Here is a 23,031-nt window from a genome sequence, read left to right as displayed (position 1 = left end):
CTCTTAACATAAAAAGTAATATTTTTTTATGGATGACCCAAATAAGAGATCTGTCTCATAAAATATGACTCGCGAGACTGGCTCACACAAGTTTTTGTCATCTTATCATATATAAATGTAAATAAATCAATTTATGTATTGCATTATAAACGTAATTTTTTTTAAATTAATTAATTGAATTAATCAGATTACTTGTCAATTATGGTTAAATGATTAAATATATATTAAATTTTAAATTATTGTTGTTGAATCTACATTGATTTATTTAAATAATTTTATTTAATTTTAGAAATATGTTCTATATTCCCTGACATATCAATATATACTTATATATATATATATAGGGGTGTTCATCGGTCGGTTCGATTCGATTTTCGGTTTTTTCGGTTTTCGGTTTTAGAAATATATAATCCGATATTCGAACCATTTTTCTTCGGTTCGGTTCGGTTCGGTTCGATTTTCTACCAAAACGGTTCGGTTATTTCGGTCGGTTATTCGGTTTTGGTATAATTATTTAAATTAATAATGTAAATATATTGTAAAATATAATATGTTAACTTTCTATATGTTTTCTTAGTAAAATATTTAAATATAATGTCTAAATTAATTTAACAAACAACAATCAACTAAAAATTGTTCAAAATGGTTTTTCATTCACTAAATATCATATCAAAATATATAATATAAATAAAAATATAAAAAAAGTTATTAATTTAATGAAATTTCGGTTTTTTGGTTTGTTCGGTTTTGACATATATAATCCAAAACCGAACCAAATAAACTTCGGTTTTAACATTTATATCCGAATAACAAAATTCGACTTTCGGTTTGGTTTGGTGTTCGGTTTTTTCGGTTTAGATTTTCGATTTTTTCGATTTTATCCGAAGTTTGAACACCCCTACTTATATATTACTAAAAGAAATATGCTATATATATATATAATTATTATAAAGATTACTTAATGGATCCTACATACATCAATTGCCTTGGTCTCCAATATCATATTGAAATTTATATTAAACAATTAAATCAAAAAAAAAAATTAATTTAATGATGATTAATAGGAAAAAAGTGCTATACTTAATTATTTATTTTTAATTATTTCGGTTATAAGAATTTGATGCTGTTAGAATCATAACCAATTATATCAAAGGCCGAAGAATTTTCCAAAAATATTATATGTCATTTATTTTAAATAATATAATATTTCATTCAAGAAATTTTTTTTTTAAAAAATGTAGAGATGAAAAAGGGCTAAATAACACAAATTTAATTAAATTCAAGAATTTCAAACACAAAACCAGTACCAAACATCGATCGACGATAGATAATTAAGAGAAAATTTGATGAACAAAATGGGGAAAATATAGAGACAAATCTCTGGTACTATATATCAGCTGTTACAAAACATAAAGTAGAGTTTGATCATGTTTGTTATGCCACCACTTCAGCTTTCTTCTCCTCCTTATCGGCTGCCTCAGCCTCAGCTGGTGGTGTAACGGCGGCGGGCTTCTCCTCCGACGGCTCAGCCTTCGATTCCTCCGTCTCTACTGCTTCGGGTTGGGAGGTCGCCTCCTCTTTCGCTGCTTCACTCTGCATGCATGCCATGAATTATAAATGATGCATAAATAGTTAGTTTGTCTAACCTTGGTAAAAGAATTTGATTTGTCCGAACTAATCAAAAGTATGACTTACATCTTCTTTCTTCTCCTCCTCCGAGTTGGCCGCGTCCTCTTTAATGGTGGCAACCTCCGGTACTTCGGTGGCGGCGACTGTTTCCTCCTTCTGCGGTTCGGGGGCGTCGACGGCCTCGACCTTCAAGACCTTTGATCTACTGGCGCAGGCACCCATTGTTGGACAATCCTTCTCTCTGCGGTGAAGATATAAATTGTTTGTTTCGAGAGAGAAAGATCGATGGACGGCAGGGAAAGAAAAGGACAAGATGGGGGGTGGGTGCCTGCTTGCTTGCTTGCTTGCTGATGATGATTACAAGGTTGTGGGTGGCAGGTTCTTATATAGGTTTTGTTTTTGATGGTGTTTCGGAGAATTTTATGCCTTTGTGGTTTGAAAGCTCCGACATTGTATCCAAGGCATGGATTTATTTCAGGACACCCACTCTTTTTCTTTCTAAAAATGGTTACAAATCAAGATTCAACATTTACTGATTGGCATCTTATGTGTGTATGTATATATATACACACACACAATATATATATATATATATATATATGTATGTATGTACTGATGCACGCGTACACTTATACAATATTTTTTATAATTCATTTAATTTATATTTAAATGAGAATCAAAATATAATTAAAACTATAATTTTGATATATTAATTAAAAAAAATAAATAGAGAAAAGGAAAAAATTTCAAAATAAGAATTGAACCTACAACTTGATGTTTAGCTAACAAAAATTTTATTCACTGAACTACATGTGACTTACATTAAAATTTTAATACTTTATTAATATATATAATTATTAAAATAGATCATGATAGTATATATATTATAGATATATGAAAAATAACAAATTTATGTGAAATATTTGTTTTTTTAAAAAAATGATTTTGGTAATATGTCATCAAATTTCAGTGTGAATTTCTTTTTTTTTTAATTTTAATAATTTTCATTAAAAATTCTGATTGGCAGCACACATGGAGAATAATGGAGGTACTGCTTGATACTACTCTTTTATATTAGAAAATGCCGTCGATTTGGCAGTGCAATGGGTTGGTTGGCTAGTCATTAGAGCATTTCTCTTGTGCTCTCTATATGTATGTATTCGAATTTTGGATCCCTTTATCCGAAAAAAGGATCAGAATGACAAAGAAAAATTTTCGTTTATTTATTTATATAATGTTATTTTAACTGTTTTAAAAGAAATCTAACCACGAGGTAATCTACTGGGACAATATAATAAATTAAATTATAATAATTTGAACTGCTCTGTATGTGATACAAAATCACACCTACGAGGAATAACAGTTAATTAAAATTTCAAATTTGTGTAAATAAAATTATCAAATACAACTCTTTATATTAATCACCCCAACAACAGGTATCCAAAGTTATAACCAAACATTTCAAATATTAATAATTTTTCAAAATATTTTTCATTTCAAGAACTTGTAGTCTGGAAAATGCACAAGTAACAATGTGAGAAAAGAATTAAAATACAATAACCGCAACAAAAATAGTACAATGCATGTCTCAACATTAATGTTGAGGCTCCAAGAAAGCAAGATAAAAAGTAGTTCAAAATCAGTACATGCACGGAGGAAAGCAGATAATTTAACAAATACTCTAAGATGAAAAGCAAACGACGACCCAAGATTTCCACACTGCTCAAGGTAATTTCAAGCTAACAAAAGTTCGGCGGAGGAAGGTTTAATCCAAGGGATGATAAAAGACCGTCTTTAAGAACTTGAACTCGATCCCAACAAATTAACTTCCTGAACCTTCAAAATCATGGGTGTGCAGTGCAGATTAAAAGATAATTTTGTGGATGCATTATGCATGGACGTGCTTGACTAAATAGAAAAACCATCTTGCGGGAAACTTATTCTAACATTGTTCTGGATATCTTATTCGACATATTTGAATGAATGGTGTGTGCCACACATCATTCGATCAGATGCATGGAATAGAGAAGCCATTTAAACACCAAATCTGGAAAGCATAATTGTGATAGCAGGTCACATATGGGAAACAAACCATTCTACAATTCTCACCGTCTTCCGCACAAAAAGACCGGTGGATCGAGCAGAAAACTCATATCAGGCCAAGATTTGTTTTATTTCTCAATCAGGACACTTCAAAAAGACTGGTGGATCGAGCAGAAAACTCATATCAGGCCAAGATTTGTTTTATTTCTCAATCAAGGACACTTCAAGACACAACCTTAGGCAGAAGTCTCCAACAAACTTGAAGATACCGTGAGATTCATGCTAAGAACCGAAAGCTGACGAGTGTATGGTACTCCAACAAACACGTTCGAGATCTCAGCCACGAAGACCAGGACAAACAAAAACAGAACCATAACCTTCTCCCAAAGACTGAACCCATTGAAGAAATAGAAACTCCCCATATATTAAGATCAATGTAACTCTTCCTTCAACCACTTTGAAGAAGATAAAAGAGTGACTATTGCAATCCAAAAAGCTTTTCAAGTTTTTTTATGGTTAAATCTACCCAATTAGCAAAAGCAAGCCAATCATCAACTTTCCAAAAAGGCCATTTAAGAACCTCGCAGAGCCTGCCAAAAGTTTAAAAGCATTAATAATGCACTATGACAGAGAGCTGGAAGAGACCAAAATATGAGAAAAGAAGCGTATAAATTACCCGGTTATCTCCCGTTAAACCGTAAATAATCTGAGATTTAGAAGAGAAGAATGGGGTATTGCTTTTAGGAAGCTTCTATGTTTTGTTTCAAGAGCACACTTTCGATGATAGGGTCACGTTTAACAAACGGCCTTTCCAAAATTTGACCACATTCCCCTGAACTGCGATATACAGTTGCAAACTCACACAAATCCAGTAGCACTTAATGACAGTGAAAGCAAGAAAGCAGACTACCAGAAGCAATAATGCATTCAAAAGGATAAATATCAGATTTGAATTCAAACATCAAGCAAGCCACGGACCCCAAGGTAAAAAACTAGAGAACATCTAGGAACACAAAATAGTAGATTTACTGCCCGATTCACAGTTTCAAGATCCATTTCGATTTCACCAACATGCCTAGCGAAGACTCCGTGAAAGAAGAATCTTCATGACAACCGCAGCAGTAGACATGGGATCTCAAAGTCTTCATCTGCGACAAACATGAAATAACCCCGTAAGCATTGCCTGAGGCTTAAAATTTCAAATACAAATTTTCAAATTGTGTTTATTGTCACGATATTGGAAGAAAAATTACCCATATCAGTAACCGCCCCCACCTCGGCGATCATAGGGCCCAGAACGGTCTCGGCTATATCGGTCACCTCCTCCACGACCACCATTATCCCGGTTACGGCCACCATATCTATCTCCACCACGATCAGGACCATAGCGACCACCGTCTCCAGAACCATATCGATCTTCCCTTCCCCCATATTTACCACTTCTACCACCATCACCAGGACACTCCCTAGCGAAGTGTCCCGGCTTTCCGCACTTAAAGCAATCTCCTCCTCCTCCTCCTCCTCCTCCTCCACCACCACCACCACCACCACCTCCCCTCCTGCTTCCATATTCACGGTCACGATCATGATCACGCCCACGATCTCGATCACGAGAGCGATCATTATCATAATCTCTGCCTGAACCTTGGTTTGGTTGTGCTTTCTCAACAGTTATGCTTCGGCCATCCAAGTCAAACCCATGCATAGCATCAATGGCCTCTTCCATGGCTTTTTTATCATCAAAAGTGACAAATCCAAAGCCACGGGAGCGACCGGAGACCCTGTCAATAACCACCTATAAAAGGATGAGAAATTTCATGATGAGAAGCCTCATTTTGACCGTTACGGATAAAATAATGATTTGAAATCAAAAGGAGGCAAAACATTGCATCTAAAAAACATAGAAATTTTACAATGTCCATTCTACTTGAGTCATCATAGTTATTAAAGGCACAATAGATGATTATCAAAAAAAATCACGCAGCACTGACTCAGCTACAAAAAACGAAACTAGGCTGTAGGGAACAAGAGAAACCAGATTATTTACCCAAATACATACAGTATCTTCGTAACAATTTGCAAGGTAACAAATTCTCCACCAGTATTTCATTTCTTCTTTAGGGACAAGTGTGGAAAGGAGGAGTTGCACGGAGGGGATATCATTTCCATGTTTGATGTGTGACATGAAGCAAGTAAAACACAGCTCAATAGTTGGTTACAAAAGAAGATGGCCTGAAGACCAAACATCGAGTTGATTAACTAACATTGAAATTGCTTGTTCATACTATAACTTTGAGTAACCAATCATCTGTGACAAAAATATAGATTGAATTTCAAATAACAGTAAGATTGTCCAATATGGTTAATCATTTCATTATAAAAATTATAAGTTGTTGTGTGAACAAAATCTAGCATAACACAATGTTCAAGAATGCCAATAACCAAAAAATATAGATAAGTGAGAAAAAAATGACCATAAAGCCATGATACAGATTGTTACCTTTGCCTCTCGAAGATGACCAAACTTGTCAAATGCTTCTTTCAGAACTCGATCAGATGTTGACCACGATAGGCCACCAATGAAGCATCGATATTCAGCCTCATCTGACATGTTCAAACTAATTTTTCTTCGAAGTAAAAGAGTTAGCGAGAGAAGGAAAGCACATATTAGTCAATTCAACAAAATAATGTGGCGACCCAAAAAATAAATGGGTTTCAGATAGAATATTATATAAGATTTTCAATTCATACAACAAAATCGGGTAAAGCATTAAGATCCAATATCAGGTAATAAAGTTATTTAACAAGCATTAGTAGCATGGTAAGACTCGTGACAGACAACATGTTGAAACTACCGATAGAACCACCCCAATTTTTAAAATACATTAATATAATAGTACATCAATTCAAATTTTATTGCTGAACAGAACAATAAAATCTTGTTTATGTTTTCCTGTGAGAAAATAACAGTCAAACACCACCAACCAAAAAAATTTCTAAATTTGTTGATGTTAGCTTCTCCTAGTCAATCAAAACAAGGTAGATTGCAGCATCATTCAGTGGATAAATGGCAAAAACTTACTATAATCACTTGATCGTCACTCCCAACATAAAATATGAGAGAGCATATACTATTAGCAATGGTAACAAACGCGTGCTACTTAAATAACCTTAACTTAAATGAGACACCTAATGCAGATTATTCTAAATTAGAGGGGAATGATTATGTACAAATTCTGAGATACTGAGGTTGTTATATTAACTACTTAAGCTCCAAAATCAAACTGATAGTAATGATTTTGGTTATAACATGTCATATGTTTATTCACACACACACACAGCATTCAAGTTCTCATCGATAGTGTAACACGAATTGGCAGGGCCACCTACGTACGCATAAAAAAACAATCTCTCGCAACTATATTACAAATTTACTTCCAATAATTTCATTAGGTGAATCTTTCAAACTCAACTCCCAAGTACGAAACAATAATAATTCGACACGAAGGGGCGGAAAAACTATCAGAAGATCAAACTTAAGCCAGATCCTGTCCTCGGTTACATCAAAATAATTTAGACAGAACGGAAATTCACTGTACCTGCAGCAAAACAGAGCTACGCAGACTGGGGAAATCCGGCGTAGGCACGGAGGCTAAACCCTAGAAAATTAAACGTGAAGTGCGAAATGAATGGGATGTATGGGATACGGCCTAGTACCCGAAAGGACCCGATTATTATTAATCTCGGCCGTCCAAAATTAACCTAGTGATTTACACCGTCGGGTTTGAAGGGAATGGATAAGCATGCCTTGCCTTGTACCAATTTTTTATATAGAATAAATAATTATTAATCTTGGCCGTCCAAAATTAGCCTAGTGATTTACACCGTCGGGTTTGAAGGGAATGGATTATGGTCTAAACGAATTGAACCGAAACGCGTACGGCGTACCTTGAAAAATTTAGAGAAATAAGCTCAAAATAGATATATTCAATGTTTAACTTGATTCGAATTTCGAAAAATTTAAATTTTATGGTTCGAACTAAGATCATGTTCGAGTTCGTATCAAATGATTTGAACATGTTTGTGATCTATTTGAACTCTTGTTCGAAAATCTCGAAATCAATTTGTGTAAGCATTATTTTTAATGTTAAAATTTAGAGTGTGTTTCATATGAGATCGTCACACTGATAATAATCTATGAGACGGGTCAATCCTACCCATATCCACAATAAAAAATAATACTCTTAGCATAAAAAGTAATAATTTTTCATAGATAACCCAAATAAGAGACTCGTCTCACAAATACGATCCGCGAGACCGTCTCACACAAGTTTTTTCATAAATTTATTAAAAAAAATTATATTTTTCCTTCTTTTTTTAAAAAAATAATATTCTTGATTTTGGTTAAACAAATTCGACCCCTTTAAAATAAATTTATTATTAATTTAAATTGAGAGCCTGGGCAAGGGTTTAAGAAGAGAGGGAAACCCCGATACCGAAAGGGAAACTCAAGTTGGCCGTTGTGCTTCGCTGCCACCTCTCCGCCGGCATAGCCTGCGGTGCCGCGCCGCAGCTGCTTCTTTTAAGTCTCATCGATATCGATAGCAATATAATGCTCTGACCGTAGTTTCCTTTCCTCCTCATACAGTGAAGTCTCAAAATGTTATGTCTTTGCGTGTTTTACCATCGACTGTTGGAATACAGGAAAGCAGAGTTCGAATCCCTGGCCGGACTATTCGGCGTTGAGACCTCCCTGGAATGGAGGCTGCCGGAGGAACACCACCCCGATTCGCCTTTCCATTTTGTCAATCTTCCCTCCGAAGACGTTGCCCAGCAAATTGCCAATCGAAGTAAGTCTAATTTGGGTGCATTCGACGCTCTTCTATTTGTTCGACTTTCATGATTGTATGTCATCCAATATTTTTGGTGTAGTATATTGAATGATCTGTGTATTTGTGGAAGACGTTCAAAAACCTTTTTCAGGGGGTTATTTTTGCAGGAGGAGTTAATTTAGAACAGTGACCCGGGTGTACTTCTGGTACAATTAATCAACTTTCAGTTAACCAATGGGAAAACTGAATAACTGGTAGTTTTTGGTCGGAACCAATGAGCCAGTTGCAAAAAAGCACGTGAATATGTTCCACGTATTATCCGGGTCAGAAGATCTCAATAGCAATAGTTATCTGTAAAACGTTTCACTCATATTCGTTCCAGTGTGGCCAGTCTGGCAAAAAAGATTGAGAAATTTTTAAGATTATTCTGTTCTATAACAAGACAAGTTTTCCCAACATCCATCGAGTCATCCCCTCTCCTTGTCTGATCCTAATTCCTATGGCCGCCCTTAATATGAATATAAAAATGTGGATGCTCATCTGTCCAAGTGACACTAAAGAGCATGATACATGATACGGTATTTTCGCACTTTGAGATCCATTAATATTGGATTCTTGCAATTATTTTTTTTGGTTTAAATTTTACTTTTTTAATATTATCGGGGAGAGCAATAGCTTTGTAACTATTGTTATGGCCATGGCGTGACATTTTTTTATGTTCTGTTTATTTCTATGAGGGGCATTTGGTATATTTGAATGATTTTGGAGCTCATTTAATAGTTTTAACTGTAATGCATTTTTTGCTTCTTAAAAGAAAAGATTACATATGATGATTAGTAAATACTTCTTTGTATGTAGTTATGGTGATGCTTTGTCTTTGGCGGGTATTGAAGCAAATATTGTTGCAGGCATTCTTGTGAAAGGAATATACGAACTATGGGGAGAAGGACAAAACTTCGAGGAACTGGAAGAGGCTATAAAAAGTTATCCGAACGACCGGAAGTTGCCATACTTAGCTCCAGATAGCACATTCAGGATTACTGTTGACAGTTTTGGAAAAGCTACTAGCTCTCATGAAAAACTTGATCGCCTCCAAATGCTAGCTTTCATTCCTTTTAAGGTATGATCACACGATTTCCAAATGATTGCTTAACGTTTCGTGTAATATAGTTAAGCATTGGGAACTCAAAAATCAGCCTGCTGGCTTTATATCTGAAGCACTTGTTTGAACAGATAACCTTTTTCCTGATTCCTGCATCCTTTCTCCTTTAGCTTGATTGCCTTTTCTTGTCTGATATTCCTTATATAGTGATATTAGTCTAAACTCTAATGTGAATTTATCTTGTCAAAAAGAATGAACCTTACTTCCTATGGTCATAAAATATAATATACTCGTGTTTGTATATTATATTTTATGACACTGACATTACCCAACATTAAATTTTTTGAATCTCCATGTAGGCTTTAGTTATATAGAAGAATCTTTCAGTGGAAAGATGAGTAGCGCATGCTACTGATGCAGATTCGATGGACTGATGTTAAGAATTGAGAGTACAAGTTCTTACCGCTGAACTAATTGTGTTGAACTGGTGTGCCATTGTTGTTGTCTTGCGGCTAAATGTGCAGGATTATAAAATCTAATAAGTAATTAAATGGAGTAGTTTTTCACCTGCGGTGTTGATAAGAATAAATTAGATCTGATCATGTTTAGGAATTTGTCATATTTGTTTCCTTCCTTTTTTGGCAGTTTTTTTTTGAGATAATTCAAACCGAAAACATCATGAGCAGTGAGCTGCTTAAATATAATCTCAATTGGTGTTAGTGATCATCCTAGTTATTTGGTATTATGTGAAAAGTAATTCTAGAGGTTTGATAATTTTTTGCTGGAGCCTTCATTTAGCTCACAGTCCAGTCATACTATAGATTGCTCCATTTCGGATTTACTTAAAACTTTCAGATTTCTTTTACAGTTCCTTAAATGTTTAAGTTTAAGTTTTCATCAGTGTTCAATTATGCTTCCTAACATTCAAGTGAATGTCTTTCAGGGCCGGGTAAATCTTAAAAATCCAGATCACAAGTTTTGTTTGATGGATAATGATGATTATGGATCTAATAATGGTCTTCCATCAATTGCAAAGAGGAGAATCTTTTTTGGTCGGGAGATAGGTGTTGCAGATAGGAAAATCTTGCAAACATATGAATTAAAGAGCCGCAAATATCTTGGCCCGACAGCGATGGATGCAGAAATGGCTTTCTTGATGGCGAATCAAGCCCAAGTCAAGCCTGGGAAACTTGTATTTGATCCTTTTGTGGGTACAGGAAGCATTCTGATTGCAGCAGCTCATTTTGGTGCTATGACAATGGTTAGTTATTTGTCTGTTTCTTGGCTATTTATTTGGCTTGGAAATCTTCAAGCATTCTCTTACTCGATCATAACAAGTAACATCGTTCGACTTTCACTGATTTGAATGGTTCAGGGTGCAGATATTGACATTCGAGTAGTGCGCGATGGCCATGGTCCTGAATGCAACGTCTGGAGCAATTTCAAGCAGGTTTGGATATTTTCCTTTTCTGTTTTTACAATTAAACTTTTAATGTCTGGTGAACTTTTTGTTGACGCAAAAATAATCATCAATGTCAATTTTATGAAGTTACGAGAGTAAATGAAAATGGTTGTTGGCAATTTAGATAGCATTTACGAGTGATGAAGGGAAATGCCAAAAGATTTCCTTTCCATGTTATTCAGAAATGCAATGTCCAATCTCCGTTTTCTTGTATTCTAAGGATACATGTCTGACTTTTCAGTATGGATTGCCAGCACCAATATCTTTGTTAAGGGCCGACAATAACCTTCCACCTTGGCGTTATGGGTTAAGAGAGGTAATTTGTTTATTTAAGCAGATTATGCTGTTTGTCATACTTTTGATGATGATTACCTGCAGTATGCTAATCTCCTTTCTTCTGCACTGTAAGTGATTTTTTGAGAGAATCTTGTTTCCTGGAACCGAGAGATGAATGGGGACCTAATAATTCATATAGATACAGAGTCCAATGGGAGAATGAACATTTCGTTTTTCACCAAAAGAGGGTTTTTTAAATGACATTTGATCGATTACATATTGATGAATATTCGATTGATTGATTGAGGTTATTGTTCTGATGTAATTTTTCGCTGCTGAAAAACAAAGTAAAACAGAGTTTTGATTCATTTACTGAACAGTTTTCTATTTAATACCTTGAATAATTTCACACAGCATAACAATTGTGACCTGTATGGTATGTTTGGATCATATTTTCCTTATTTTTTTGTTTTAACTTTTGTGCTTCTTCCAGGTATTTGATGCTATCATATGTGACCCCCCTTATGGAGTCCGTGCTGGGGGACGTAAATCTGGTGGCCGTAAGCTCTTAAAAGGGATCATTGGACCTTACACCGTTCCAGACGACAAGAGAACAGGCCACATACCATCCACAGCTCCCTACAGTTTAGTGGAATGCGTGCATGATTTGCTCGACACTGCTGCCAGAATGCTTGTGATTGGCGGGCGACTCGTGTACTTCTACCCTATTCTTCGGGAAGACGACTCCACTCACCCTACTTTTCCGGAGCACCCTTGCTTCAAATTCGTTACTTCCTGCGAACAAATCCTGAGCTACCGGTACAGTAGAGTGCTGCTGACAATGATAAAGATCGCTCCATACTCGGAAGAAATCGAATTGGCGGCTAAAATCAAACACTTGGATTTCAAAGAAAACCATCTGAAGTGGTTGGAAGATGGTAATTTACATTCAGCAGTTTTTAGCCCTGCAGACGCAGATATTCAGGGTAATGGGATAGGTGACAAATTTAGTTTGAAGCCTAAATATAGGGGCAAATACGTTTAGGTATTATATGTACCATTATTCCTGTGATATATATGATTCATGTAGCTTAAATGTATGCTCTTCATGCTTTATTATATTCAGTGATATACACTGTTTGTGTGTGCATTAATTACCGTTGCATTTTAACATGCGAATCATAGAGTTTTATTCGCAAAACGACCGTACTGTTTGTTTGTTGATCTTTTCCATTTACGTTGTACAAACGTGATTTATTTTTTATTTTACAAAATAACGATAATAAGGCATTAATGTTGGTATTAAGAGAAAATTTCTTAGCTAAAAGGAATTTTTTAAAAAAATTACGAATTTTTTTAATAAAATTATTTTATTTATTAAAAAATTGAAGGATAAAATTATATATAGGATTGGAAAGATGAGTTAGCGACAGATCCACTAGGTGACATAAAAGCAACAGGCCTGCAGACTCGGTCAATCGACACATAACTAGAGAATTGTTGTCATTTAATACGATTGTTATTATTATTGGTTATGTAAAAAAATATTTTATTTTAAATATTTTTTTTGGAATTTGAATATTGTAAATTTCCTGTAATAGAATATCAATTGTAAGAACTTGACAGACTTAAAAACCAAGATAAAGAGACTGGATCAAAATAAAAATAAAAATAAAATGATCATGATTTATTATTGAGTAGGTTTTATGAAACATAGTTTCACGAATTTTTATCTATGAGACGGGTCAACCCTACCGATATTCATAATAAAAAGTAATACTATTAACATAAAAAAATTAATATTATTAACATAAAAAAAAGTAATACTTTTTAATGGATGATCCAAATAAGATATATGTCTCACAAAATACGACTCATGAGACCGTTATATATAAACAAATTTATATATAAAAATTCTCATCTTCCATCTTCCTCCATTACATATTAGTGTGCTGTTTTTCCCCTCCGATTCCACGCAAAACTTTACAAAATCCCCACAAAAAATCTGTAATTCAAGCTTCCATCAAATGGTTCTTGGGACGATATTGGCGGTAATAATCAGTTATTTTCTTGGGTTTACGCAAGCCCAGCTCCGAGTAGGCTTCTACGCCAATAGCTGCCCCAACGCCGAAGCCATAGTCAGCGGCGTTGTCCGAGAAGCCGCCGCCTCCGACGAGAACACCGCCCCTGTCCTCCTTAGGCTCCATTTCCACGACTGCTTTGTTCAGGTCTCTCTTTATTTAAGTCATTCACACGCATGCATTAGTAGTACTGGATATGTTCTTCTTCGACCGCATGCAGATTGATCCGTAAACGAAAAGATTCTCAAGTCATTCGAATAACAGGGATGTGAAGGGTCGATTCTGATAGATAACGGAGTAGCAACCGATGAAAAGCATGCGTTTGGGCACCAAGGAGTACGAGGATTTGACACAATCGAAAAGGCGAAAGCCCAGTTGGAATCAGCCTGCCCAAGAACCGTCTCTTGCGCAGATATCGTCGCATTGGCTGCCAGAGATGCACTTGTCTTGGTACTTTTTTACAGTTTCTTACACATATCAAGAAACCTTCTTGAAGAGAAAATCGAATGCTTTAATGGGCTAATTCTTGATTGTAGGCGAGAGGACCGTCGTACGAGGTGGAAACAGGGAGACGGGATGGCCTGGTGTCGAATTTGCGCTTGGCGGATGACATGCCGGATGTCAATGATTCCATTCTGAAACTCAAACAAAAGTTTTTCGACAAGGGCCTAACAGACAAGGATCTTGTTGTTCTTAGCGGTGAGTATTGTGGTGCTGACAAATTTTTTGCTCTGTTTCTTTAATCTACTCAGATTTTTTGCAATTTCTCGTTTTTTACGACCATGAAATCGCCGTCGATATTATTCAGTACATATTAGGCTAATGTAACACCTGTAAATCAGGTGCTAACGTAGTAGCCTACGATCATCATTGAGCAAATTTTGTGCTATTAGTTAGTTCGTTCTTGGCAGGTTCCACCAACTTGTAATTTGGGCAATCTCTCGTCTTTTTTTCATCTTTATTATGTCCAAATTCAATAATTTGGATGACAAATTTCAGCACACGCACTCCTGTACAAATGGAAGGCATGCAGGTTCAGTTGGTAGCCATTTTACGGCACATGATCCACTTTTCTTTCGATATTATATATATAAAAAATAATAATACTTTGGGAGGTATATTATATAGTTTATTAAAGAAGTAATATTAAAGAAGGAAATCACATTAATTCTCAATTGGTCTCAACTTTTCTTTTTATCTCAAAATGTTGTAGCTGCACATACAATTGGCACAACAGCATGCTTCTTCATGGGACAAAGGCTCTACACATTCTCTGCCGATGGCAACTCCGACCCTTCCATAAACCCAGGGTTCTTGCCTGAGCTAAAGTCGACGTGCCCACAAAACGGGGACGTCAACGTTCGCCTACCTATCGACCGGGGAAGCCCACAGACATTCGACAACGGAATTCTGCAGAACATCAGGAGTGGCTTTGCTGTTCTACAGTCGGATGCTAACTTGTACCAAGATGGGGCCACGAAGAGTGTCGTGGACTCGTATTTTGGTCTCTTAAGCCCTTTATTGGGACCTTCATTCGAGTCTGATTTTGCTAATTCGATGGTGAAAATGGGCAGAATTGGTGTGCTGACAGGAACGCAAGGGACTATCAGGCGTGTGTGCTCGGCTTTTGATTGATTAGTTGTTGCATGCATGTGGAATGAGGCTTATATAATCACATACTATATGTGCATAATGTATCGATATATCTCGTGGGGGGTTGGGGGGTGGGGGAGGGGGTGGTTAATGTGCTTCTTTATATGGTATATATGTGCTATGGGTTTAAAATGTAAATCAAACCGAAATCGAAAACCATGAGTTTGATTTGGGATTCTAGAATTCTAATTCGTTCATAGTTTAAATCGAAATCGAAATATATGCCTATATCATGAATATATGCCTATACCATGATATGACGAGTTAAATAATTTAGTTAATATAGCTTCTCTATAAAATTAAATTAAACGATGATAAAGTAAAAGTGAATGCCTAACATGTCAAAATACAAAAATTTGTGTGAGATGGGCTGACAGGTCGTATTCTGTGAGACATGTATCTTATTTAGGTCATTTATAAAAATATATTACTTTTTATGTTAAGAGTATTACTTTTTATAGTGAATATCAGTAAGGTTGATCCGTCTCATAGATAAAGATTCGTGAAACTGTTTCACAAGAGACTTACTCATGCCAAAACTCGAGAACATATATATAATTTAACGAAAAACATTCCTATTTTTTTTAGTTTTATTTTTTTACATTTTTTAATTAAAATTTAGAGAATTTAAATAAATTTGGAAAGTTTATAATAATATATATGGTAATGACAAATATACATATATTTAAATGTTGTTTCATTTACACAACTTTTCTATTACGAAAGAAAAACCATATAATTTTGTATGGTTGGATCAATAATATATATAATATATACACCACACATTGCTTACGTTGACTCCCGAGTTTGGCGATGGCCTTTTTATACGTAGAGAAATATAAGCAAAGAAAAAAGGAATAAGGGAGAAGAAAATTAAGGGTCTGATTGGCTTTTTGATTTTCTCTCCAATTTCATCTGCCAATATCCTTCAATCACAAGGATAACAAAAATGGCTCCGAGCAAGATAAGAAAAGCCATCGGAGCTGTTAAGGACCGGACCAGCATTGGCTTGGCCAAGGTCGGGGGCACCGCCTCTCTTTCAGATTTAGATGTCGCGATCGTTAAGGCCACACGACATGAAGAGTACCCGCCAGACGAGCGTTACGTGCGCGAAATCCTAAGCCTAACATCGTACTCCCATGCATACGTCGGCGCCTGCGTCAACACCATATCCAGGCGCCTGAACAAGACCAAGAATTGGGTGGTCGCTTTGAAGACCCTCATGTTAATTCAACGCCTGCTAAGCGAAGGTGATGTTGCCTACGAGCAAGAGATATTCTTCGCCACGAGGAGGGGCACTCGTCTCCTCAATATGTCTGATTTTAGGGACATTTCGGGGAAGTCGAATGCCTGGGATTACTCGGCGTTTGTGAGGACATATGCCTTGTATTTGGATGAGAAGCTTGAGTTCCGGATGCAAGGCCGGAGGGGGAAGCGGAGTGGTTTTTCGTATAATAAGGAAGAGGAGGAAGATGGTGGTAGCCGTAGTGGTCGGGGCGGTACTTCGAGTGCTGGGCTGGTGAGAGGAACTCCTGTGAGAGAGATGAAGATTGAGAAGTTGTTCTCCAGGGTTCATCATCTCATGCAACTTCTTGAGAGGTTTTTAGCATGCAAGCCTACAGGTAATATTTATATGTTTCTTTAATTTAAAATAATTTACGCATAAAATTCAGGATCTGCCAATGTGCTTTATTATTATGATTATGGAATAATTGCTGTTTACATTGGAGTTGGATATATATATGCAGGCGCTGCAAAGCATAACAGGGTGGTGACTATGGCATTCTACCCCATTGTCAAAGAGAGCTTCCAACTCTACTACGACATTATGGAAATCATGGCAGCCTTCCTCGAGCGATTCCAACAACTCGACGTCCCCAGTTCTGTAAAAGTCTACGAGTTCTTCACTCGCCTTTCAAAGCAGCACGAAGAGCTCGACGCCATGTATAACTGGTGCAAGACTGCTGGTATAGCTCGCTCCTCCGAGTATCCAGAAGTCGAGAAGATCCCCAAGAACAGACTCGACGTGTTAGACGACATTATCAAGCGAAAATCTGCCAACGCACATAATGAGAATGTGCCTACCTCAAATCCCGAGCCCGTTTCTGTCGTAGAGAAAGAGCCAGCGGATGCAGCCCCATCAGAAGATATGAACGCAATTAAGGCGTTGCCCGCGCCTGAAGGATTTGTAGATGATACGGAGCGTAAAGATGAGCCAGAACCAACTGTAGACCAACCGAAAGAGGAGAAGAATGTTGATCAACAAGAAGCAGATCTCTTGAACTTGAGCGAAAATGAAACAAGCACTGAAGAACATGGAAATAGATTAGCTTTAGCTTTATTTGATGCCGATTCAGCCAATACTTATGCTTCTGAAACTACAGCTTCTCCCTGGGAAGCTTTCAAAGAAGACTGGGAAACAGCGTTGGTTCAAACTGCAAGTCATCTGTCTAACCAAAAGGCATCGCTTGCGGGAGGGTTCGATACTCTGATGCTTGATGGGATGTATCAGCACGGGATGACGACCCAGGCAGCTGTTTCTTCAGGTTACATGGCAACTGGAAGTGCAAGTAGTGTTGCGTTTGGGTCGGCTGGGAAGCCAGCGATGCTGGCACTGCCAGCTCCACCTGTAAACAATGGCGGAGCTGCCTCCACGAATGGTGATCCTTTTGCCGCCTCTCTTGCAGTGGCACCGCCATCCTACGTTCAGATGTCGGAAATGGAGAAGAAACAACGGTTGTTAGTTGAAGAACAGGTAATGTGGCAGCACTATGCAAGAGATGGGATGCAGGGACTTGTGGGATTAGGGAAGATGCAGCAGCAGACTCAGTATCCTCACAATACAAGAATGTACTAAAAGGTGAATGGAGTGTGACAACGAGTAGGATTGGTGGCAGTACATGAATATGGAATGTAATAATACTAAGAAAAATTATTAGCAGATTATGATTTTGAAGACGTACAACTTTATATACAGATACATAGAGTGATTATTAGCTAGGATATACTAAAGCCCTTTGTGAATTTGACTTTGGCAGATTATGATCATGATGGTGGTGAACTTTGATTTAGTTTCTTGAGTCTAACATCCAAGTTTCAACCTGAGACATAAAATTTGAATTTTGAAACAAATATGATACAGATCTTTTATTTTTGACGTGGAATCCGCATCCGCTATTCTGTGGGTGTACACGTAAACCATTAACCTTAACGCAACACTCGACAAATTAGTCACATTAGTTGGATAAACTGCACTAAGTAAGCTTTTGCGGGAATCAAACTTGACCATTATTTATGATATAGAGCTTTTGTGTGTATATAGTTCATGAATATATTATAGTACGATCTTACATCACACATGACACAATGCTTTGGTAAGAGAATAATATATGATGAAAAGGAAGATGAAGATGGACGAACCACTGAAGCTTATGAGATTCTTCCAAGCTCAACCCAACAAAAGCCCACGATGATATTGGGCCCACAAGCCCATATTACTTCCACCATGAGAAACAAATCATGCATACATAATAAGACATGAAAGTGTCCCATCCAACTTAGATTTGCATTAATACAACATTTCTTAATAATAACAAAAACAATATCAATAGACCTAATTCTTTTATTTAGACCTAATTAGGCAAACTTATTTCATCAAGATCATCCATTGACAGGAAAACTTCATCCAAGCATGAAAGCTCTATCCCATCATCATCCCCGTCGTCGCAGTCGCCTTCGTATACTCGGCATACGACCCATTTACTGTAATCCTAAGAGAGAAAATAAAAATAATAATTTTTGTCACTAAAATATATGAAGTCACTAACATATCGATTTCAATATATACTTACATTATTGTTGGAGTTTCTTCTTGATCTTGATGATCTGGTGCTACTCGAGCTCGAATCGGATAGGCTAAATTCTTGCATTATCCAACTGGTCTTCACGCCTTGGGAATCAGATTCGCCAATGTAGAACTCATAGTGCTTCTTAATGCCAATTCTTTGGCCAGAACTTGAATAAATGGGCTCATCCTTAGCCCCAAATGGCTGCCAATATCCACTTCCTGTGACCCTACTTTGTGTCTTCCTGCTGTAGAAATAACATCTCCTTCCTTCCGCCATTGCCTTACCTACAAATATACTTACAAAACTTTAGTTAATATATATGCATATATAATGATAAAATAGTAAGGAAAAGATTATCTATTACCATTTAAATCCCAAGGATCATAGGGATAGAGATCAAGATCCGGGATGATATCCGGATGGCACGGCAAGAGCTTGGTTTTGCGATGAAGGAAATGGACGACGAGCTCTTCGTCGGTCGGGTGAAACCGAAACCCCGGTGGCATGTTGAAACTCATGTTATGCTTACTCAACAGATATTAGCTGAGCACCCAAAAACTGAAAATTCAAGAAATTATAGATGATCAATGTATTTTATTATTAGGGTTTTGTAAAGGAAAAGAGGTAGACGAGATATTAAATTAATGTATATTGTGGAGGCATCGATGGTGGTTAATTATATAGTAAGGTGGGATCGAGTGTGGGCTTTTAATTAATTTGCGATGACGTGAAATGGAAGAATGTTTGTTGACCATTATATTGTGTGTGTCAATTATATATGTAATTTCTCGATATAAATGTTTGAAAAAATTATAATTTTAGTCGTATTATAAGTCGTCATATTTTGGATTTTAATCGTGTGCGTAATTTGTCAGAGTTTATTTTTCATTCAATAAATTGAATTTTTTTTACCCAATGAAATTCATTTAACTATCGAATATTATTTATGTGACACAATCACTGATATGAAAAAATAAATATCATGTTATACAAATTTAAACTCAAATAAGAAATGTTTGATGAGTTTAGTGGCTTCGGTGTAAAAACTGAACAAAACAAAAAAATTAAAATTATTATATGAAAATCAAACTTTAAACAAATTATAAGACGAAAATCCAAATCATTACAAATTTCTCTAAAATCCTTGGTAAGTACATCAAAGACAAAAGCAAGAGAAGAATATATCATCCCACTTCATGCTTATATCATCAAACTCTAATGTGTCCACGTGGTAAGTTGCGGATGAACTAATGTGGATGGGCCCACATTTCTCCAGGTGCCAACTTAGTGCTGCAATTATTACATAATTAAGTTGTCCCAAATTTTTTTATGACATAAAATAATTATGAAGCTTTTGTATGCCATGTAAACATGTACATACGTAGTAAATACGTACAATTTAAAACACAAAAATATTTCACATATTTATTTTATAATTATGTAACAAGAAGATATATAGTTAAGTCGACTCACTGGAATCCGAATAATATAGATATATTGGTTTAAATTCTGACAAATACATATTTATATATGTAATTATTTCGGATTTGAATCATCTACTGTGTTGAAAAACACAGCACTTAGTGTTGTGCACTTTTACACAAGATGATCAATATGTGATCATCTCGTGTAATCTGACAACTTTTTAAATTTATCTGGTAAGATGTCCACAAGATGATCACGTGGTCATCTCATGTAAAAAGTACACAATACCAAATGCTGTGTTTTCAACACCGTAGAGGATCCAAATCCAATTATTTCATATGTTGATTTTACACAAATTAGTAAAATATTGAATTGGAAGATAAATGGGATACGCATAATATATCGCGAGTGGAGGATAGGATTTGCAGTGATATATGTCCACTATGGTACTGCAGTCCCATTAGTTCGGTACAGTCCATACACCTTGTCCGTACGTACCTAGAAACTCTAGCAATAGATAGGGATGGTGGTGGAGCGAGGCGAGAGTCGGTTTATCATCCTCATCTTCGTCCTCGATAATCTCAAGACATCAACTAACTCTTGAGAGTTGTTCTCTTGGAAAAAGTATTTGCAAAATATGATGCTCTGATTCAATAAATTACTTGATATTGATGTTCTGTTGTTTGTTTCGGATCATTAAGGAAAATGCTTGTTAGTTTCTTGGATTAGTGGTATGCATGCCACAATTTCTTGAACAAAAAACTTCTTTTAAGTACAATTTCTTGCACTTAATTATATTGAATAAGGCGAGCAAAATCTATAATAATGTCGATGATAATATATATTTCTCTGGAAAAATTAAGTCGAAATTTATAAATTTTATATCAGCTCGCATTTTTTTAAGGGAAATAATTATATATTTGTATTCATTGATTGCATTATTGGATAAGTAGTTGGTCATGATCAAAAGTGTTCCTTCCACTGCTCACAGATTGTGTGGATACAAATTTCTTTTAGGCAAAAACTACGGTTTCATGGGTCGTATTTGTGATACGAATCTCTTTTTTGGGCCATCCATGAAAAAATATTATTTTTTATGTTAAAAGTATTACTTTTTATTGTGAATATGAGTAGGATTGACCCGTCTCACAGATTAAGATTCGTGAGACGGTCTCACATGAGACCCACTCATTTTTTTATAGTATATATATCTATATATATATATATATATATATATATATATATATTATTATATATATGTCCAGACCAAGCAACTTATAAATTAGTCGAGCAGATATCTATATATGTCGGATTCAAGATTAATCAAACTTACAAAGTTGTCAAAAACCTACTGTTTCAGTACTTCAAACTCGAGAATTTATTTTCGAATAATGATAAAACGAGTAATTTTGGAATTTCTATTTTTTTTTTAAAAAAAGATAATAATAATAATAATCTGTGATATTTTATAGTGTAAGTTTTTAAATAATTTTATTTAATTTATTTCACTATCTGATCATAAGTCATACAACTCGTACCAATGACTTTCTTTGATCTTAAAATTCAAGGATTGAGTCTCATTTGAGACCGTCTCATGGATCTTAATTTGTGAGACGGATCAACTCTACTGATATTCACAATAATAATTTAAGAGAATATATTTAATTCAAATTAAAGTGGAGAGACAATTAGATTTTTTATGATTATACGGGGTTTGAGGATTTTGGCTATTACTTGAAATTGAATTCAGATATCTACCAAAAAAAAAAATTGAATATATCCTTTTTCTTGATAAAAAAAGTGGTCATTTTCTAGAACAGAATCCACAAAATTTGTGCTTATCTTTTTCAGGCACGAAGTTTCCAGAAACGTGGCATTATTACCAAAGTATCATCCATGATGTGAAATGTAAATATGATCGATATCAATCAATCACCATTCCGAAATAGAAAGGATTATGATTATGCCGTGGTTAAATTGAGTTACTTTGGATAAAATCTTGTTTCCTTTTACACAATTATTAGTCAATGCATACCTTCAAAACTTACATGAAATATGATCAGAATAAGTAGGAATTGAACTTAAAAAAAACTCCGATTGCTATTGAAGTCGAATCGTTTATCTTGATATTTTCAAATTTCTATTCGAGATCTAAATTCTTCGTCATCGAATCGATCATGTCGATTGATAAAAAAAATTACATTGACATGGTTTGTGTCACTTGAATTGCAAATTATAAAATGAGGAGCCCCTGACAGATTCTTTGTGGCATAAGAATTAGTCGTTTTACCCTTTTTACCTATTCAGTTTGGTTTCCCATGTTGCTGATTAGTAATTAGTGGATAGCCATGATCTGTCACAAGTCCAATAATGAAAATTGGATTATATTAACCAAAATAATTAAATAAATTGATAAAATGGATTAAAACTAAGCAATTGAGAAGATCTTAAGCAACTTAGGTGGAGGGGTCCATTTTATCAATGGAACAAAACAGTCGTATCCCTACCTTTTATCAAATATTTTTGAGTGAGTCTGTTGTGAGATGGTGTCACGAAACTTTATCTGTGAGACGGGTCAACCTTACCGATATTAACAATGAAAAGTAATATTTTTATCATAAAAAGTAATATTTTTTCATGGATAACCCAAATAAGAGATCTAGCTCAAAAAATACGACCC

General features: G+C 35.6%; 6 protein-coding genes and 1 long non-coding RNA gene across 8 annotated transcripts; 4 read left to right on the top strand and 3 right to left on the bottom strand.

Annotated features, from left to right (window-relative positions):
• Window positions 1-1,303: 1,303 nt before the first annotated feature.
• LOC140840628 (uncharacterized) lies at window positions 1,304-1,993 on the bottom strand. Its single transcript, XM_073207809.1, has 2 exons — window positions 1,696-1,993; window positions 1,304-1,593 (listed from the first exon to the last, which is right to left on the bottom strand). The coding sequence occupies exons 1-2, from the start codon at window positions 1,849-1,851 to the stop codon at window positions 1,435-1,437; spliced, it is 315 nt and encodes a 104-aa protein (XP_073063910.1). The 5' UTR covers window positions 1,852-1,993; the 3' UTR covers window positions 1,304-1,434.
• A 1,066-nt stretch (window positions 1,994-3,059) lies between these two features.
• On the top strand, window positions 3,060-3,963 carry LOC140841955 (uncharacterized). The gene is made up of 2 exons (XR_012120290.1): window positions 3,060-3,787; window positions 3,861-3,963. It is a non-coding gene; the product is annotated as an uncharacterized lncRNA (long non-coding RNA).
• A 616-nt stretch (window positions 3,964-4,579) lies between these two features.
• Window positions 4,580-7,428, bottom strand: LOC140841954 (glycine-rich RNA-binding protein RZ1A-like). 2 transcript variants are annotated; one of them, XM_073209710.1, is made up of 4 exons: window positions 7,272-7,428; window positions 6,173-6,299; window positions 4,926-5,467; window positions 4,580-4,820 (listed from the first exon to the last, which is right to left on the bottom strand). In XM_073209710.1, exons 2-3 carry the CDS (start codon window positions 6,281-6,283, stop codon window positions 4,931-4,933), a joined length of 648 nt encoding a protein of 215 aa, XP_073065811.1. In that variant the 5' UTR covers window positions 6,284-6,299; window positions 7,272-7,428; the 3' UTR covers window positions 4,580-4,820; window positions 4,926-4,930. The 2 variants fall into 2 exon arrangements, with proteins under 2 accessions (XP_073065811.1, XP_073065812.1); XM_073209711.1 differs by having other exon boundaries at window positions 6,173-6,290.
• A 705-nt stretch (window positions 7,429-8,133) lies between these two features.
• On the top strand, window positions 8,134-12,515 carry LOC140841953 (uncharacterized). Its single transcript, XM_073209709.1, has 6 exons — window positions 8,134-8,522; window positions 9,413-9,624; window positions 10,550-10,867; window positions 10,982-11,056; window positions 11,310-11,384; window positions 11,838-12,515. The coding sequence occupies exons 1-6, from the start codon at window positions 8,333-8,335 to the stop codon at window positions 12,387-12,389; spliced, it is 1,422 nt and encodes a 473-aa protein (XP_073065810.1). The 5' UTR covers window positions 8,134-8,332; the 3' UTR covers window positions 12,390-12,515.
• A 776-nt stretch (window positions 12,516-13,291) lies between these two features.
• On the top strand, window positions 13,292-15,098 carry LOC140840627 (peroxidase 43). The gene is made up of 4 exons (XM_073207808.1): window positions 13,292-13,572; window positions 13,690-13,875; window positions 13,962-14,124; window positions 14,639-15,098. Exons 1-4 carry the CDS (start codon window positions 13,372-13,374, stop codon window positions 15,058-15,060), a joined length of 972 nt encoding a protein of 323 aa, XP_073063909.1. The 5' UTR covers window positions 13,292-13,371; the 3' UTR covers window positions 15,061-15,098.
• Window positions 15,099-15,952: 854 nt separating this feature from the next.
• On the top strand, window positions 15,953-18,216 carry LOC140841951 (putative clathrin assembly protein At1g03050). Its single transcript, XM_073209707.1, has 2 exons — window positions 15,953-16,700; window positions 16,827-18,216. Exons 1-2 carry the CDS (start codon window positions 16,028-16,030, stop codon window positions 17,933-17,935), a joined length of 1,782 nt encoding a protein of 593 aa, XP_073065808.1. The 5' UTR covers window positions 15,953-16,027; the 3' UTR covers window positions 17,936-18,216.
• A 150-nt stretch (window positions 18,217-18,366) lies between these two features.
• Window positions 18,367-19,578, bottom strand: LOC140841952 (NAC domain-containing protein 104-like). The gene is made up of 3 exons (XM_073209708.1): window positions 19,291-19,578; window positions 18,930-19,210; window positions 18,367-18,848 (listed from the first exon to the last, which is right to left on the bottom strand). Exons 1-3 carry the CDS (start codon window positions 19,442-19,444, stop codon window positions 18,711-18,713), a joined length of 573 nt encoding a protein of 190 aa, XP_073065809.1. The 5' UTR covers window positions 19,445-19,578; the 3' UTR covers window positions 18,367-18,710.
• Between the last annotated feature and the right edge of the window lie 3,453 nt (window positions 19,579-23,031).

This window comes from Primulina eburnea, chromosome 9 (assembly GCF_022965805.1).
Source record: "Primulina eburnea isolate SZY01 chromosome 9, ASM2296580v1, whole genome shotgun sequence".
Lineage (NCBI taxonomy): Eukaryota > Viridiplantae > Streptophyta > Magnoliopsida > Lamiales > Gesneriaceae > Primulina > Primulina eburnea.
The sequence above is the reverse complement of the archived record's forward strand: the minus strand, read 5'-3'. Positions and strand labels throughout refer to the sequence as shown.

Excerpts from the sequence above, each read along its gene's own strand:
- LOC140840628 (XM_073207809.1), bottom strand. The coding sequence starts at position 1,851 with ATGGGTGCCTGCGCCAGTAGATCAAAGGTCTTGAAGGTCGAGGCCGTC. Across the intron at positions 1,594-1,695 it reads AGGAGGAGAAGAAAGAAGAT|AGTGAAGCAGCGAAAGAGGA; the intron begins GTAAGTCATACT and ends GCATGCATGCAG.
- LOC140841954 (XM_073209710.1), bottom strand. The coding sequence starts at position 6,283 with ATGTCAGATGAGGCTGAATATCGATGCTTCATTGGTGGCCTATCGTGG. Across the intron at positions 5,468-6,172 it reads GTCATCTTCGAGAGGCAAAG|GTGGTTATTGACAGGGTCTC; the intron begins GTAACAATCTGT and ends ATCCTTTTATAG.
- LOC140841953 (XM_073209709.1), top strand. The coding sequence starts at position 8,333 with ATGTTATGTCTTTGCGTGTTTTACCATCGACTGTTGGAATACAGGAAA. Across the intron at positions 8,523-9,412 it reads CCAGCAAATTGCCAATCGAA|GCATTCTTGTGAAAGGAATA; the intron begins GTAAGTCTAATT and ends ATATTGTTGCAG. Across the intron at positions 9,625-10,549 it reads TAGCTTTCATTCCTTTTAAG|GGCCGGGTAAATCTTAAAAA; the intron begins GTATGATCACAC and ends AATGTCTTTCAG.
- LOC140840627 (XM_073207808.1), top strand. The coding sequence starts at position 13,372 with ATGGTTCTTGGGACGATATTGGCGGTAATAATCAGTTATTTTCTTGGG. Across the intron at positions 13,573-13,689 it reads TCCACGACTGCTTTGTTCAG|GGATGTGAAGGGTCGATTCT; the intron begins GTCTCTCTTTAT and ends TTCGAATAACAG. Across the intron at positions 14,125-14,638 it reads GGATCTTGTTGTTCTTAGCG|CTGCACATACAATTGGCACA; the intron begins GTGAGTATTGTG and ends AAAATGTTGTAG.
- LOC140841951 (XM_073209707.1), top strand. The coding sequence starts at position 16,028 with ATGGCTCCGAGCAAGATAAGAAAAGCCATCGGAGCTGTTAAGGACCGG. Across the intron at positions 16,701-16,826 it reads TTTAGCATGCAAGCCTACAG|GCGCTGCAAAGCATAACAGG; the intron begins GTAATATTTATA and ends ATATATATGCAG.
- LOC140841952 (XM_073209708.1), bottom strand. The coding sequence starts at position 19,444 with ATGAGTTTCAACATGCCACCGGGGTTTCGGTTTCACCCGACCGACGAA. Across the intron at positions 19,211-19,290 it reads TGATCCTTGGGATTTAAATG|GTAAGGCAATGGCGGAAGGA; the intron begins GTAATAGATAAT and ends GTATATTTGTAG. Across the intron at positions 18,849-18,929 it reads GAAGAAACTCCAACAATAAT|GATTACAGTAAATGGGTCGT; the intron begins GTAAGTATATAT and ends TTTCTCTCTTAG.